This window comes from Heloderma suspectum, chromosome 3, assembly GCF_057233095.1.
Source record: "Heloderma suspectum isolate Gila_16-S chromosome 3, 16-S_ref, whole genome shotgun sequence".
Taxonomy (NCBI): domain Eukaryota; kingdom Metazoa; phylum Chordata; class Lepidosauria; order Squamata; family Helodermatidae; genus Heloderma; species Heloderma suspectum.
The window spans coordinates 41,144,635-41,163,251 of NC_139460.1; the positions used below are offsets into that span (position 1 = coordinate 41,144,635).

At 40.1% G+C, this 18,617-nt stretch overlaps 1 protein-coding gene across 2 annotated transcripts in view; it reads left to right on the plus strand.

Moving 5' to 3' along the window:
* NBEA (neurobeachin) overlaps positions 1-18,617 on the plus strand; it is a 595,906-nt gene that overhangs the window by 460,750 nt on the left and 116,539 nt on the right. For both annotated transcript variants that reach the window (XM_084843013.1, XM_084843014.1), the window contains one exon: positions 13,542-13,682. In XM_084843013.1, coding sequence (XP_084699139.1) covers positions 13,542-13,682 — 141 coding nt within the window. The remainder of the gene's footprint in view (positions 1-13,541; positions 13,683-18,617) is intronic.

Genomic DNA, 18,617 nt, shown 5'->3' on the forward strand with positions numbered 1-18,617 from the left:
TGACCAACTGAGCCTAGCCACTTCTCTGTATTGGGTGTGATTTGGCTCATTAAACCACCTCTGATGTAGAGTGAGAACAGAGGAGATAGCCTGTTGCATATCTGTCTGAACCACCCTTCTGGACCTGCATAAGCTTAGTTTAAAAGGTTGTTTAGATACATATGGTGTGTGTTGTTGTTGTTCAGTCGTTCAGTCGTGTCCGACTCTTCGTGACCCCATGGACCATAGCACGCCAGGCCTTCCTGTCCTGCGCTCTTTAGCCTTGTGATACGTTCCATGGGGTTTTCTTGGGAAGAATACTGGAGTGGGTTGCTTCTCCAGTGGACCACATTTTGTCAGAACTCTCTGCCATGACCTGTCCATCTTGGGTGGCCCTGCACGGCATAGCTTATGGCTTCACTGAGTTATGCAAGCCCCTTCGCCACAACAAGGCAGTGATCCATGGAGGGGATGGTGTGTGTGCACGTGTGTAATTTTTGTATGGAAGGTGTTTGAATAGCTTATGTCACTAAACATTATCTATTGAGTTGGTGTTGTAAACTGGTTTATTTATGTATACCCTACTTTTCAGCCATACTGTGCTTCCAGAGCAACATACAATAAAAATCCATAAAAGAGTACACCTTATCCGGGATATGTAGAGCTATTTGCTGCAGAGTTTTCTATTCCCTAATAGTTGATGTCTTAATCCTAGTTTCAAATTCTTCCATCCATGGGGAACAGGCAGAAGAAGCTGCAGATGTACTCAGGGTCTGGCTGAGGATAAAGATGCCAACCCATTAAAAGAGCCCTTCCACTGAAAAACAGAATTCCATTGAGTTTTGAATTATATGGCTTGCCTTTGAACCCTCAGCCTAGCAGATAAATCAAGCCCAGGAATCAAACCCAAAACCTTGATTTGATAGTTTATTTGTAAACAAACAAACAAACAAAATGCAAGAACTGTTATAATATGTCAGTTCATCATTTCAGTTTCTTAGGTGGAGATACATTTCAGTATGTCAGACAAGATTCTCAGCAAGGTTTAAAGACCTACTCTTGGATATAATCAGTGATCTTTACAAATTGATGGAAAAATCTACACCCAGACAATGGGTTGGATCCAAATTTAGGGACATGCAGCTGGGCTGGCAGAAGTAGACTTTCCCACATCTTCCTCCCCATGGCAGGCTCTCTAGCTCCTAAAAATATACAGAGTTGGAGGATTCCACTGAATGGGGTGTGATGGGCATGGGGAATCCCCCAAAATCAGGTGAAGTCATCTTCCATGAGTGGAGCCCTTCTGTCATGGATCAAACCCAGTGTATTGTAAGAATATTTGTACTTTTTTGTACCTTTAATAAATATAGCAATCTCATCAACACGTCACATTTTTTTCAATAAGCAATCGAATGTATGCATTTGTCATAAATACCTAGTACACTGAGTGCCATTTTTCTTGGTAGAAAGGTGGGGTACAAATCAAATAAATACATACATACATACATACATTGGGTCATTCAATTTAATCATGTATAACAATAGTCACATAGTGTAAAAAAACTAGTGTAAAAATGCTATAAAGGATCCATAATGATACTTTTTACTAGAATGAATGGCATAGAGAAGCACACTTTTGCAGGGCACAAAAACAAATAAGAATACTTTTTCCCATCATCAGTGTGTGGGGGGTGGGTGGGGGGGGGTGGGCAAGGGAAGGATGGATAAGATCCTTCTTATAAAAATAGATCAGTAGTGCCCTAACTGTTTTCCTGAATGTGGTCTTACAAGTTTTCATCAGCTAGTAAGGCTTGCCTAACTTAAAATTGGGTGGGAAACCAACTAAAAGAATAATAGGTGTAACAGGAAATAAATAATTTAGCAATTTATGAGTCACCTTTGACTCATTGAATTGACACTTGTGCAGGTGTGGTAGAGTACATGGTTTGTATATTGCTGTTCCTTTGAAGGATGGTATCGAGCCAAATCATTTAACCATTGTAGTTTAGAAAGAGTTCCTGCTATTTGTAAGAAGTTGAGTACATTGGAAAATCCCATACAGTTTCCAGTTTTAGTCATTGTATCCTGTACATTTTGAGTGGTGACTAGCTTAAAGTGAGGTCCTTTCATTCCTAAACATTGTGATTTTATGAAACCAAGAATCTAAAATATTTTGTTCTGAAAGTTCTTAGAGTTAGAATCAGAATAGTAGGGTTGGAAGGGGCCTATAAGACCATCGAGTCCAACCCCCTGCTCAGTGCAGGAATCTAAGTCAAAGCATCCCCGACATGTGGCTGTCCAGCTTCATCTTGAGTGCCTCCAGTGTGGGAGAGCCCACCACCTCCCTAGGTAATTGGTTCCATTGTCGTATTGCTCTAACAGTCAGGAAGTTTTTCCTGATGTCTAGCCGGAATCTGGCTTCCTGTAACTTGAGCCCATTATTCCGTGTCCTGCACTCTGGGATGACAGAGAAGAGATCCTGTGACAACCTTTCAAGTACTTGAACAGCGCTATGCTATCTCCCCTCAGTCTTCTCTTCTCAAGGCTAAACATGCCCAGTTCTTTCAGTCTTTTCCCATAGGGCTTTGTTTCCAGTCCCCTGGTCATCCTCGTTGCCCTCTTCTGAACCCTTTCCAGCTTGTCTGCATCCTTCTTAAAGTGTGGTGCCCAGAACTGGACACAGTACTCCAGATGAGGCCTAACCAGTGCTGAGTAGAGGGGAACTAGTACTTCACATGATTTGGAAGCTATGCTTCTATTAATGTAGCCCAAAAGAGCATTTGCCTTTTTTGCAGCCACATCACATTGTTGGCTCATATTCAGCTTGTGATCTACAACAATTCCAAGATTCTTCTCGCTTGTAGTATTGTTGAGCCAAGTATCGCCCATCTTGTAACTGTGCATTTGGTTTCTTTTTCCTAGGTGCAGAACTTGGCATTTATCTTTATTAAATTTCATTCTGTTGTTTTCTGCCCAGTGCTCCAGTCTATCAAGATCACTTTGAATTTTGTTTCTGTCTTCCAGGGTATTAGCTATCCCACCCAATTTTGTGTCATCTGCAAATCTGATAAGCTTTCCCTGCAACTCCTCATCGAAGTCATTAATAAAAATGTTGAAAAGCACCGGGCCCAGGACTGAGACCTGCAGTACCCTGTTCATTACCTCTCCCCAGTTTGAGAAGGTCCCATTGATAAGCACTCTTTGAGTCCGATTCTGTAGCCAACTGTGGATCCACCGGATCGTTGTTTCATCTAGCCCACTTTGAGCTAGTTTGCTCATCAGGATATCATGGGGCACTTTGTCGAAAGCTTTGCTGAAGTCGAGGTATATTATGTCCACAGCATTCCCACAGTCCACAAGGGAGGTTACCTGATCCAAAAATGAGATCAGATTCGTCTGGCAGGATTTGTTCTTGACAAATCCATGTTGGCTTCGAGTAATCACTGCATTGTTTTCAAGGTGCTTACATACTGATTGCTTTATCATCTACTCCAGAATTTTCCCAGAGATTGATGTCAGACTGACTCGTCTGTAGTTCCCAGGTTCCTCCTTTTTGCCCTTTTTGAAGATAGGGACAACATTAGCCCTCCTCCAGTCATCTGGCACTTCCCTCGTCCTCCATGATTTCTCAAAGAGAATAGACAGTGGTTCTGAGAGTTCTTCTGCCAGTTCCTTTATTACTTTAGGATGCAGTTCATCTTGCCCTGGAGATTTGAACTCATTCAAAGTCATTAGTTCCTTGACCATATGCCTATCAATCTCGACCTGCAATCCTGCCTCTTCAGGCTGTGCTTTGCCTTTGCCAGGGGGGTCATAGACCCTCTTTCGGGAGAAGACTGAGCCAAAGTAAGAATTGAGCACCTTTGCCTTTTCCTTGTCATCTGTTATTATTTTGCTATCCTTGTTTAATAGCTGAACCACTATTTCTTTCCTATGCACGTAGCTGAAGAAAGCCTTTTTGTTGCTTTAGCAATCATATGTGGCTGCATATGTGGCACATTTGCCACACACACAAATAGCCTGGCATATGGAAGGTAAAGGTAATGTTTCTCATTATTTTAATCATTTGTGAATGACATTTCATATATTCTCCCTATCCCCATCCTGGACTTAAGGTCATCGGGAGAAATGCTTATATACGTGCCACCACTATCTTCTGGGAATAGAGCCTTTTCCATGACAAAACTTGAGCTCTGAGATTCCCTCCCCCAGGAAGATCCAACAGGCCTGCTCAGCTGATTCTGTAGTTACTGAAGACATTTCTTTTCCTCCAAGTCCTTTGCAGCTTTGGAGTTGGCTGATTTTAGTGTGCTGCTGCTGGGTTTAGGCTGCAGTCCTACATACAATTATTAGAAAGAAGTTTCATTGAAATAAGTGAGTCTTATTTCTGAACAACCTTTTGAGAGAGCAAGAGTCCTTCAGGCAGTTAAATGGAGTAGAGCTAGAGGAACAAAGATAACGGACAAGGATGTATTAGGGTATAAGAACAGAGAGATGAGGGGCAAGTCAATGGAGGGCTTTGGAGGTAAGGACAAGGAGCTTGTGTGGAATCCAGCAGCAGACAGGAAGCCAGTGTAGGGATTTTAGGAAGTGTGTCACATGAACAGAGCAACAAGTGAGGTGAATGATTTTGGCAATAGAGTTCCAGATAGACTTGAGGAAAACAGGATGAGACAACAGGACACTAGAGAGGAGAGGATTACAGTAGCCTGGGCAAGAGATTACCAGAGGATGGACCAAAGTTTTTGCTGATGGGGCAGAGAGGAAGGGCTATATTGGACTGCATCCAGTATATTACAATAGAGCCAGTGTGTGTTTGGCTAAGAGTGTGAGTTATGCACCAGAAAATTCAGATCTTACATCAGCCATGAATTCATCAATTACCTTTAGACAATCTATTATTTCTCCTCCATCCATATATACCAATACTTGGCTACCCTACAGTGTGGATTAGTGAGTTAATGTATGTGAAGCACTTTTAAGACTTAAAAAAACCTGTATTAATGCAGAAATTATTGTTATATTAATGGCTAGACTAAAAACAGCCCCCCCCCCAAAAAGACACTACGTGAAGCACATCCAAGAGTCTGCATGTGTCACTGGAATGGTGTTACATTTTTCTCTGAAGAGCAAAGGCTGCCCTCCAGTTTGAAACTCTTCTAAAGGCACACTGCTATGCATGTTCACACAGAAAAAGTCCTAAAACTGCCAACATGCCCCAGCCAGCATATCTAAACAGGCATAGGATTTCTTTCTGTCTAACCTTTTTCAGTCTAAACACGCATAGGATTGTAGCCTAAAAGCAATTTGCCATGTAAGACGAGTGACTGCTGTTCAAGAGAAACAAGTTCAAGTTATCCCTGGATGCATGGAACTGGACACAGTTTTTTGTATCCTTCCTAATATATTTCTAGAGACCATTGTTGATAATGAATTAATTGCTAATTAGTTGTCAAAAGGCAGCAGCTTAATTTAAATTGCACTTTAACGCAGGGTCTTCAGTACACTAAGTGTGGGTAGCTCTTGCCTCATATTAAGAGGAATATACATTTTAACTACTAGTTGTCAATTTTATCTCTTCGTTTCAGCAAATGCCTGCAACCATAAATCAGACTTCTGCCAAATGATTTAAGTGGCCTTGGCAATTTTAGAAATTTAGTTTAAAAGAGTAATTCATTGTTAAAACCCAAGAGCTAATTTTAAAATGCAACAAATATTTAGTAATCTGCATTGCAAATTGAAAAATTGGCCTGATCAAAATATCTAAAGTACAATACAGTGCAGTCAGTAATTCAAATTTTTACATGCACACACACACACACACACACACACATGCGCGCGCGCGCACATACGTTGTGTTTATGCACTTTTGCCCCCAAATAAGGAATTTCCTTCCCCTTCTTTTCTAGGAAGTCACTTATAAAGGTACTTTTAAAGTTGATAATTATTTCTGTAATTAGTCAAAGTAGCCCCAGGAACAAATCTTTGGAACGCTGGACCTAGAAAGCAGGACAATATGCAAGGCAGTTCACTGTCATTTTAAAGAAATGGTTTAATATTGGCAGCTATAAAGCTTTGTTTCTGTTTTTCTCCAATATACTCAATTGTCCACTTTAACAAGCAATGCTATTAGTTGTCAATTAGCGTACTGTATTTTCTTTCTAATGTAGCATTTGTCATAGTTCCCTCCTTCCTATTTATTTACGTATTTTAATTGAACCTTTAAAAAGAAGCAAAGTATCCATCAAGGTGTTCTATCAGTAAGATGTTTCAGGCTTCTCAAGTTTTATTCAAGACATACAGAAGGTCAAAGGTTGTATTTATTGTCTGACAAGTTGAAAAGCTAATGAAAGAGACTGTCATAGATACATAGATTATCTCTGCACTAACAAACCATCAGGTGATCTGCTTATTTTCACCTTGATTGCATCTTCCTGTACAAAATACCACAAACCATTCATACAAGGAATATTTTGCAACCTTTATTGCATGCTAGATTTCCTTTAGGAGTAGAACTTTAATGTGGTTTTCCTGTGTAAAATTGTATAATGCTTCTTACTAAGATGCAGAGTACATGACTTTGACATGTGGTATTGTCCCTGCTCATTAAAGTGTAAATGGGTTTTTTCCCCTTTACTTCCAGTCATGCACCCTGCTAAATAAAGTAGTTCCATCAACAACTGAGGAGTCCTACTAATATTGACATATATGAAATGTATCACACACGCCCATCCGCCAAGGGGAAAAATTATATTTTGTTAATGCACAAGGTGCTTGACTGGCAGATAAGCATAATGATGATAAGCATAACCACTTTCTTAAATTACTGTGCCACTTTAAAGAAAAGGAAGTGATAATGCCTTAAGGTTTATAAATGTAATAACACAGATGAATGCATGGAAGTGTGAATTTTTCAAGCAAGCAGTTCTTCATATAACAAAATGTTTTTGGTTAAGCAACAGTCTGGCTACAGCAATGGAATCCTTTTTCATTTATTTTAAATGAGTTTTTGTTCTTAACAGGGAACTAAATAAAATTTCTATCTAAGTCCCCCTTGCCCCTGGCCTTTTCAAATGTGTCTTTTGTACAACAAAGTATTGCACTAGATTTCAGTGTCAAAGGTATGAGCTAGTTGTGCTGCAATAGCACATGCTAACTTGCTTGATCTAAAGTGAGTGGAAGTCTCTTGCAACCAGATTTGCTTGTTACCTAGATGCCATGCTGAAAGAAGCAGTGATCCTCAAGGATGTAGTCCCCAAAATAGGGACATTTGAAGCAATAAAGAAATAGGGGTGCTATTTGTCATATCTATAAGAGGGAATTATAGATGTATAGAGGCAGCATATGTCCGAATACCAGATGTTGGGAACAAACAGCAAGTGAAGGAGTCCCCTTGATCCCTTGCTTATAAGTACCTAGGGGCATCTGTTTTGCTATTTTGGTAACAGAATACTGGATTAGATGGTCTGTGGTCTGCTCCTACCATCAGTTAGCCAGTGACATTGTAAATAAGTAAATAAAGTACATCACTGTGTTGTTGCCTATATTTCTCAGCAGAAAACTAGGGAGTCTGGCCAAGTGAAATGTCTGGGAGTAAATAACAATAATCATCTCATGTCATATCAACATGGAAGGGTTTCCAGGGAAAAAAGCAGTTAACTATTCTAGTTTTAATAATCATCTGGAACTTGGTACATATATATAAAACTATTCTACAGTGCGTAGAACCTGTAATTTTGGGGAAGAAACAGTCTGTTAATATAATAGCAGTATATTTTTGAAAGCCGTCTCCTACAGTGAATAATTTAGGGATTGGCTGAACATTCCAAATGGAACTTTTTTTGCACATTCATAGGGGCTGGGTGGGACAAAAAAGAAGTGAGGGAGCAAAGAAGCTCACAGTCTTTGGTGGGCTGGTAAAGTCTTCAAAATTTCAGGAGTAGGAAACTTAAGTTTATAATGGCCAGCAGTAAAGGCTTCTCTTTCCCTCCCCTTCTCTCTCTCTCTTTGTTTCTTTTCTAAACACATTTTGCCACTGTGGCAAGTAGTAGTGGCACTCCTAGGGCTCTCCATGTTGTCCCACAGTGCCTCTACATCACAACATAGCATCCTTCCATGGATATTGTTGGAGGGGCAAATGGCTGTACCCAATTATCTCACTAGGACTTGCTTCTGAATAGAAATTTTAGGATTGTGCTGTAAAAGTACGAAGTAGTTTGTCTCCACTACATCGGCCTAAAATCATTCTATTGGAGATATGAACCTATTTCAATATAATCTGTACCAAATGTAATTAAGGAAATTGTCTATTAAGATATTTGTATTGGGTAATATTTTTCCCCAATTTTTATTGTGAGTTTTAACAAAGCAAAAACGTAACAAAACCAAAAAGAAATTAAAAGAAATACAACAACATATTCTAAAATCCTCAGTTTCAAATATTACAATATTTGAGAAAGAAAAAAAGGGGGAAAATAGGTTACACATACACTTCAGTAAAGCAGACCAAATATCCACATATAAGTCCATCTGCAAGGTATGCCTATATACCACTCTTTCAAACGTTGCTAGTGTTGTTAGGCCTTCAGTCCATTGCGTTATAGGCAGTGGGCTTTTATCCTTCCAGTATCGTAATATCAGTCTTTTAGCAACCAAAAGGTTGCAAAAAATCCATTTATGCTGACCATGTGTTACATTCCAAGAAGCAGATAAATAATTTAAAAGAACATTTACATCAGTAAATATTAAAGAGCTTTCCAATACAAAATTTATCCGTATAACAACTTCCTCCCAAAGGAGTTGGGTTATCTTAAAGGCCAGGTTCTAATAAGGATTTAAAACCTGTAAGGAATGTAGCGATTTCAGCTAGAATAACAGTGCCATATTCTATATGAAAGAAGGTTGAACTATCAATGGTACTAAAAATTGAGAAGGGTCTGTCAAGGCATCCTGTTGACCTCATATGGCAATAATAATAGTTGATAGTTTCTGAAACATCACGTTTGCAGTTGCATTTGAAATACAGAAGGATTTAAAACCTGTAAGGAATGTAGCGATTTCAGCTAGAATAACAGAGCCATATTCTATATGAAAGAAGGTTGAACTATCAACGGTACTAAAAACTGAGAAGGGTCTGTCAAGGCATCCTGTTGCCCTCATATGGCAATAATAATAGTTGATATTTTCTGAAACATCATGTTTGCAGTTGCATTTGAAATACAGAAGGATCAGAATCTGCCACACTTTATTCTAAGCATCACAAAGGTGATATCATGGACCAATCTAGATTTAATAGAGAGTGGCAAGCTCGGAGACCTCTACAGAGAACTCATGAGATCTGCAAGAAGGCTGGGTTCTCCTCAACCTAAGCTGAAAGTCCTGCAGAGCATTTGCTGAATTTAACCTGCTGAGACAAGGACAGGGCCAGGATGTTAACGTTGCTTTGTGTCCTGCTATTTCTTAGTTATGAGAATCTTGTCACCAGTTGATCACTAGCTTATGTATTTTTGTTCACGTTCCAAGATAACCTGTGGCATACTGCATACAAATGATAATGTTGTGTTGGAATTAGTACATATGTCAGACCTATTCTGGGCATGGCTCTCATCAACTGAGGTGTATACATCCCTATGTATGTATACTCACCCTCTTTGCAGCCCACTTCATCTGTGACACAGGCCTCTATGAATTTTGAGAACAGATCATCCTTGAAGTGAAGCACCTGTTTCCCTAAATCCAATGTCAGCTCATTGGATCCTCTACTTTAGTTATTCATTATTCATTATTATTATTAGTTTATATATTTATTTAGAAGATTTATATCCTGCCTTTTGGCTACAAGACCCCCTCCATGGCAACTTACAATAAAAATTTGCAATAAATCAAAATAGTTTTACAATGAAATATGAAAGGAACAGGAGTTTAAAAACAAGAGCAACATTAAAGCATTTATAACAGAGGATGCAATTTGAAAGCCTAGCCAAATAAGAATGCCTTGACCATTTGCCAAAAGGCTAACAGAAGCTAGAAATCACGTGAGGAGCCATGCATTGGACGTCAAATATTAAATAAGAGCCTTGAACATAGTTCTGAATCTTACATCTAAGTGCAATCTTATACATGTCTACTCAGCAATTATTTCCATTGAGTTCAATAGGGCTTAATTCCAAATAAGTGGGTATAGGATTACAGCCTCACTCCCAAGTAAGTGTATATAAGATTACAGACCTGAAGGTACTTTAATGCAGTGGATTAGGCTACCTCTTCACTCCCTACATTTTTGTCCTGACATAGCCCCAGTAAGATTTCAACACATTTTAAAATCATTATTTAAAGCTAACATTACTTTCCATGTTTATTTTTTTTATTTGGAATGGTTCTATACTGCTTCTCTTGCAAAATGGTTCCCAAGGCAGTTTTCAAACAAAATATAAAAACAGTAAAGCCAGTCCAATGAAACAGACTAAAACATATCACAATAAAAGCTAGCAATTAAAAGATGCAATTAAAACCAGCCCATATCAAGAACTCATATCTATTTTAGAGGCCGTGAAACTGAGAGGGAAACATGCTACTCTTTTTGTGCAAGGCTGTGTGCCATCAAAGACAGGAGTAAAACTCACGTCCCATAATGCCGATTTCTGCTGTGATCACTGGACAACATTCCTTTCCTGTCAAGACTAATCACAAACATATTTAAAATAAAACTTTAGTTTGTTCTTCCAAACTTTATTATTTTAACCTCAACAGCTATTCTGGCAACTATAGTGAATGCTACATCAACTTTTGCAATATGAAAACTACAAAATCCTGTTGTATCCACTCATGGCTATGTTGCACTTTTCAAATCTATGGGTATGATTTAGAATAAATAATCATTTAAACATAGATTAGTAATGAAGGGATCACACACACTCAAAGAATTAAGGACTACTTTTGTCATACCCGATGCTGAACTATAGAAGACTGAAAAGGTTGAGTGGCCTATGAAACCTGAATAAAATGAAAATGTAAATATTTATTTTATTGTTGTTCCAGTAGTTGGGAAGATGCCTGGAAAAGATTAAGAAATGGGTCATGCTTTCTTTTCAAGAATGTTTTGTGAGGTCTTGCAGTGCAATCTGCATCAGATAAGCTTGATCCTGAGGGATTACTAAAATATTTTACACACATGAGAAAGCTATTAGCATAGCCTTGACACAGCAAAGTATTAAACAATCAGAATGTTTAGGGAAACCAAAATCCTGGTATAACATTGACTTAAGTTATAATTATCCACAAGGTAGAGCATCTATAAAATGGTAGACATTTGTTTTTTTCTGAATTATGAAATAAAAGATACCTTGCTTAATATTTAACAATCATTTACCATTTAAGAATCTGGAATTCATGAAACAAATATTCAATTCAGTCTCATTCTCCATGTGAATATATTTTATGGATCTATTTTATAGCCTTCATATTGGCTTAGGTTGGTGGTATACAAACATTATTAGGAAATTATTACAACAGATAAAAAATCATGTACTCCAGTGTGCAGTTTACAGAATGCAATATATTTATAGGTTCTGAATTTATTCTAAACACTCTGTGTAAGAGATAACAGTATAAAAAATAAAGTAGTAATTATATGCCTTTAGGCAGCAATCCTATGGCCGCTAGTCAGCAGCTTAGACGGCCATAGGATATGTCAGTTTCCGGGAACCGACCTTCCCCCCCTCCCATGCTGCCTCACAGGCAGCTCAGAATGACCCCCATGCTGTGCGCGCAGAAGAGGAGCGCGGAGTGGTGAAAACAGGGTGTTCCAGGGCGGGGGATGCGGAAATGCCGGTACGACACATCCTATGTGCCGTCTGGCATCTGCTTTCCCTGCTCCTCCTTCCCGCAGCTAGACAGCCGAAATCACAAATGCAGGGTGACTGAAGTGCGGAGGGAATGATCCCCTCCGTGCTTCTCCTGCACTGCATTGGATAGGCAGTCGCCTCCAAGTTCGGAGGCGGCCACCTTTCCCCATAGGACTGTGCCCTACTAGAATTATAAATATGGACATATGTGGCTATAGTTTCAATTTTAAACTATAGAATAACTGTGTAGCATTATAGGTTCTTTGAAGTGTTTAAAATATTTTTACTTCTATTTATTTGACTACTAAACGGAGGGAATGATCTAGTCCATTTTAATGTAGAAATCCAGGAATGCAGCTCTGTGGATGGAGGAAGGGACCAGCAGAAGGGAATCCCATGTGCTGAAGGGAGAGGGAGGGATGTGATGTAGGACTTTATTATCCCCTGCGGATTTTCCAGTATTGTGGTTAATTAATATTTTTCATGGTTTTTTTACTGATGAATATTCTCCTTATATTTTCGTTATCCTTTAAGGCTATCATAATCTGGAAATATCCCCATATAGACAAGTAGCCTTAGCAGATACATATATTATAATACATGGGAAATGAAGGTATAATGAACACATCCATAAACAGGATACCTCCATCACTTCCCAATATTTCCTAACTTTTTACTAAGAGCCTAATCCTGTGCCACTCAAAGGGGTAACTGTAGTCTGTGATTAGTGTTGCCATGAATTTGCATAGCAAGTTTGAAGGCTCCTTTTTAGGTAAAAAATTTGGAGTAATTATGACAGAAGCAAAAGTGAGTTTGAGATGACTAGTGGAACGTCTTAGAGGGAGTGATCTTCCGCTGTTTACCTCATATCAGCCTTCCCCAGCCTAGTGCCCTCCAGATGTTTTGGACTTCATTTCCCATCAGCCCTAGCCAGCATAGCTAATGATCAGGAATTCTGGGTGCTGCACCAAAACATTTGCAGGGCACGAGGTTGAGGAAGGCTGCCCTATATATCCCAGTAGCGCACTCCAGTGGGTATACAAAGAACTAAAATTGTTCTTTCCTGTCTACCAAATGGGCCAAAATAAGAGGTTTCTATTCTTCTCCCTACTCTTAAGAATGTTTCTTTACATAAAAACTTACTGTGTTTGGAAGTAGCTGCTGTCTTCTCCAACTGTGAACATATTCAAGAATTTCTGCTTAAGATCACCAAACACCACCAGGCCTTCTGTGTAAAATCTTTTCATCATGAAATGTACATTACAAAGTACCCTGCTTGAACAGAAGTCACATTTCATTAGCTGTGTCATTATACTGAATGACAAGAGCAATGTTACTTTGGTTTGAAAGCTTTTGAAATGTAGGTTTAAATGTATACTTCCAGAAGAATATTGCTGAATTAACCAGGAAACTGGGGTTTTGTGTTTTTGTTTTTGCTTCAAGATAATCACAAAGTTTGCAGACGTATACCACATACATTTTTCAGCTTTTAAAAGAAGTCATATGTTTAGTAATGGAAGCCTCTGAAATAAAATTCTCAAACAGTCTAAACAGTTTACAGTAACACAGAATGAGTTATCAATATTTGGCTGCTGCATGTCATATATTGTGCATCTTTATTGAAGGATGCAGACTAAAAGTGTGATATAGATTACCAAGATATTTTCTCCTGCTGTGTATAAAGTTATACATATTTATACATATTTATTCTCTTTACAGCCCATTGGTGCTTTGAACCCAAAGAGAGCAGTATTTTATGCAGAGCGCTATGAGACATGGGAAGATGATCAGACCCCACCTTATCATTATAACACTCACTATTCAACATCTACTTGTACATTATCGTGGCTTGTCCGCATTGTAAGTATTTTTGCCTCCTCCTTTTTATTTAGTAACTTCACCCATAATCCTGTATTCAGTCTTTACTTTAATAAAATTGGGTATTTTGCATCTGCAAGAACACAGTAACTTATAAAATCTTTATGTGTGGTGTATTTGCTACTGTAATCACTTGGCCGAGTCTCTCTGCTTTGGGGTAATGATAAAACTGAAATTGCAGTGAAGCAAGTAGATCAAGTCACTAATCTGACAAGTCAGTCTGAAGATCAGCTGGGTAGATCCTAGTGTTCCAGTGCAACCATCATCTCATCTTTCAGACTTAAACAGTGAAATTGCAAACAATTGGCAGAATCTGAAGGAATTTAATGCAGGAAAACAATGTATTTAAACAATGGTATCAGCATTTGCTTAGAGTCATTATCTGAAAAAAAGTTGTACTTGACAAGAATGTAAAGGACAGCCAAGATGAGTAGGATGAAAAGTTATCACTCAGTCAATATAGTGACTAGAGTGCTGGACTTGGATGAGAGAAAAAGCAAGTTCAGACACCCACACAGCTATGAAATGTAGAGTGCAAGTAGATGAGACATGGATGATCTGTGACCAGGATCTCTCACATTTTAAGAAGCTGGGTGAATGGGGTCAAAATCAGCTTGAGGGCAAAGTGCTGTGGAAGAGGGCTTCACCTTTTTCCTCTGCCCCATTTTCCTGATCTGAATACTCCCAGTTGGTATTTGCCTTGTAGGGGAAATCATACAGGTAAACCACATGTTTTCCCCTGTGGGCAAAGACTAGCTTTGAGGGGTGATTAAGGTCAGGGAAAATATCACTCTGTACTCCTTGTTTGAAGGGGTTGAAGGGGGGTGGGTGGAATACAAATGTAGCAAATAAATAACTAATATAACACATTGTCCTTCTAACTTAAGGGGATTTTTAAAAAAAACAGAGACTAAAATAGATATTAATAGCCGCTCATACAGAATACCGTTTGTGGGACTAAATGCTCTTTTGACTTATAAACTGATCTGAGATGGCAGAATAGGTTTTCTCCTTGTTATTTATTTATGGCCAAATGATTTGTAGTTAAATAAAGTCAGCTAACATCACACTGATTTCACATGAATTTGAGCAACAGTGTAAACTAGCCCTACAGTAGATCTATATCTGTGTCAAGAAGTTGATGAAACTCCTAGTCAGATTGTTCACTGTCTTTATAAGAAAAGGAGTACACAGTTGCTAAAAGTCTAATCATATATATTACACTGACAAATACAGCAGAAACATTACGTTGTTAAAGCAAAACATTTTGGCTTCTGCCTTCTTCAGCTGCTCTAATTTGAATCAAGCACACATCATGTCACATCAGAGAAACTGAAGAATGGGGAAGCTGAAACATTTTGCTTCAGAATGTAATTCCTGTTTTGCATCTTTCTGTAAACTTGTCTGCAGTGCTTCTTGTTGCTTTAAAAGTTGTGTATGTGTGTATATATGTAGAAACAAATTAATAAACTTATTCTTAGCAAATATTAGTTAAATATTAGAATTGGCATTTAATACAAAGTCTAAAATCCTGGTGCCCTAAACTAGCTTTATCAGCTCTTTGGTGATGCCAATGTAGCTGGACAGATGCCAACACTGTTGCTTGCAATTTGACATGCTCAAGCCAACTCAGCAGTTTGTCAGGTGACACAAGAGGCCAGCAGGATTTTGCCTTCCCCAGTCTTTTCAGTCTGAGCAGTTTATCTACACACCAGACCTTGATCTAATTAAGCCATAGTAGGTTGTTTTTACCCATAACTAAGCCATGGTACCACCACCAGATGATGGATTGCTGTGTGGCTTGTTATTGCAGGTTGTAGCTTGTTTTCCTCCAACCTCCTTGCTCACTCCCAGCACATATCCCTGGAGCCTTTGTGGCACAGAAGGGCGGGCAAGTGCTAGCAAGGCTTCGCTAAGCAGCAGCACTTTTGCTGCTCATCTGTGCTGCTGATGAAACCCTTCCCCTCCCTCATCACCCATTTCACCTTGAAGCCTTGTTTTAGTGGAAGAACATTCCCCCCACTCCCGGGCTACCCGCTTCCATTGGGACCTTGTGTGAGCAGTGAAATATCCTTGCCGCCCTCAGTCAGTGCTAGAAGGACTGTGGGACTCAGTCGCTGCTCCGGCCAGACAAACCCATTTTGTTCACCCCTGCCTCTACCCCTTTTCCACCCTATCCCTGTGCCTTCCCACGCCAGCTGGTCAAGCCCCTTTTGTTCAGCCGCTTTCCTTCCTCCTGCTGTGATGCTTCCCTCCACCCCTCCTCCTCCTCCTCTTTTGTACTCACCTCCCTCTCACACATCAAAGCGTCCATGGCTCTGTTACTTCCTAGTCTTCCTCCATCCTCTCTGTTGTTTGGTGCCTTCACCATTCCAAAACACTTGCAGGCCCCCTCATTTATTTTAGACCACACACACACAAAATGCGCAAGTGGCGTGGATTACAAAATACTCTTTACTAAAAGGTTGTACTGGATATATGTATAGGAGGAGGCAAGAAAGTGCTTCGTTTAGTTGAGGGGGAAGGAAGCACCTAATGGCCATGCAGAGCACTTAGCCGCACAGTACTTAGCCACAGATAATGTGCGGATAATGGTCCCAGATGAAGTCAGCTATAGCTGCTCCTATTGCTCACGTTTCACAGTGTGACGCTCTTTTTGAGCAGGGATCTGGAGGGCTGCTGGCGCTGGGGATCGATGGGGATGGCATTGTTCTTGCCCCAGGTCCAGAAAGGTGGGGGTTTTCCTTGAAGAACACATCACTGCTTCGTTTGCAGATGTTGTGAAGAATGTAGGACATGACAATAACATCTGCTACTAGGTCTTCCTCAACATCCAGGAGCACATATAGAGAGTGCCACTTCAGTTGCTCCCATGCTGTCTCCCCTGGTAGTCGCATCCTGCCATGGTAGTAATTCAAGTTTTTTCTCTGGACATTCTTGGAGCACAGCACGGTGCCATGAGGCAAGGTTGAAGCATGAAAGCTTGGTTGCCCAGGATGAGTAGATGCACAGGGACCCCATTCACCATTACAGTGAAGAATGTGCCTGTGGCTCATTTATCTGCCACTGGTGAATTGTAAAAGATAGTTGTGGCGTGACTTCTTCTGGAAACACCTGCATACATGTCCATGAACCTGCCTTTTGCATCTACAACTGCCTGCAAAATCATGCTGTAGAACCACTTTTGGTTATAGAACTCCAGCCCCCTACCTTTCAGAGCGAGGATTCTTATATGGGATGAATCACCCCTCCCTTCCAACCCTATGATCCTATGATTCTATGATTCACCCAAGCTTAGAAATCGAAGCTCAAGGAAACCTTGGATGTTTCTTGTCTTCTCTTCTCTTCTCTTCTCTTCTCTTCTCTTCTCTTCTCTTCACCTTTATGACATCTGCCAGATATAGCTCTTTGGACTCAATGGTCTTATAGGCTCCTTCCAATCCTACTATTCTATAATTAATTCTCTTAGCCAGATCTAGTAGCGGGAAGTAATGCAGAATTGGCTACAGAGTCAAGTAGAAGCGGAGTGGACGGGTCCAGAGGCAGCTGTCCGCCCATTGGTTCCCATAAGCTGAGAAGAAGGAGGCATTGGACTTGCCCTTAGATTAATACCACAGTTCTGTTTGCTAAGGCAGAATGGCAGCACAAGGCTTCTCTGAGCATGGGACATTGGGGAGAGGTGCGGCATGGGTAAAGGAACAGGGTTGTTTAGAGACAGTTTTGGATGCAGACATATCTAAATATGAAGGAATAGCCACCTTCCTCCAAAGTCTCACAGTTCAGATATGAGCAGCTTGGCTGCACGCAAAAAACATCCCACTGCTATTGTGGGAAGCGCTTTCCTGAGAACCGCCGAACTGAAAGAGGGAGCAGGGAGGCAGGATGAACCCACCGTGGCTTGTTTCATCATGGGTTGCCATGTTGTGTGAACCAAGTGAGTATGGATAGAACTGCTACCTGATAAATACTTTTCCTGTCTCCTGTATCTACCTTCCTTTGCTGGGGGCTCATAGGCCTTGACAGCACCTTCCATCCATCAACCTTAACGCTTAAGGACTCAATGCAATGACGTCAGCTTTTGATGAAGAGCAGTTCCTCTTATTTTCATGTGTAGGATCTGGTTCTAAATTAATATGAGCAACTTTAAATTGCTCATGTTACAACCACATATTCTGTATTTTTAAAAGTGGACATATACAGCCTCTCATAACTGAATAAAATATGTAGGTTTGATAACTCTGAGAGATATCCTTTGCCCTTTGATGTCCCCACCTTTGTATGTTTAGGGTTGCAAATGCTCTTGTCGGGCCAATCTAACTGCATGAGCAACCCAGGTGGTTACTTAATGTGGCAGCACTTCATTGACACCAGTTCCTTTTGTGGTGCCAGTGAAGCAGCTTGGGAAGCAGATCTGAGGAGTACACCTTAGTATCCCTTGCACTTGATCTGGGGGTTGTAGGCCAACATTTGCTGTGTCATTGCAAGGGATCCTGGGGTATACTTCTCCCTTTTTACAGTTCAGCTGCTTGGGGCCACGACATGCCTTTGCTAGGCCTGTTATAGCGATCAAGCAGGATTTCACAGTTCTTTTGTACAACTTTGCAGAGTGAACAGGTTTGGCAACTGGATATACGAAATTGTTCATTGCAATCTTAATACCTTTCAGGACATACAGGGCGTTATCCAATGCTGTCGCAGCGCTAGCACTAACGATGTTGCACTAGTGTAAACCAGCACTAAGGCAATGTCATGAGAGCTTGCTGGCAAAAGGAAAAGCTGTGAATCATCACTGACATTCAGCAGCAAGCCGCTCTGCTGAAATTTGATGGCAAATTACTGCTTAGTGTCTTTGCTTAGGAAGTGCTACTGACATTGGCGCTAGCACTGTGACTGCATTGGATACTGCTTATAAATTTG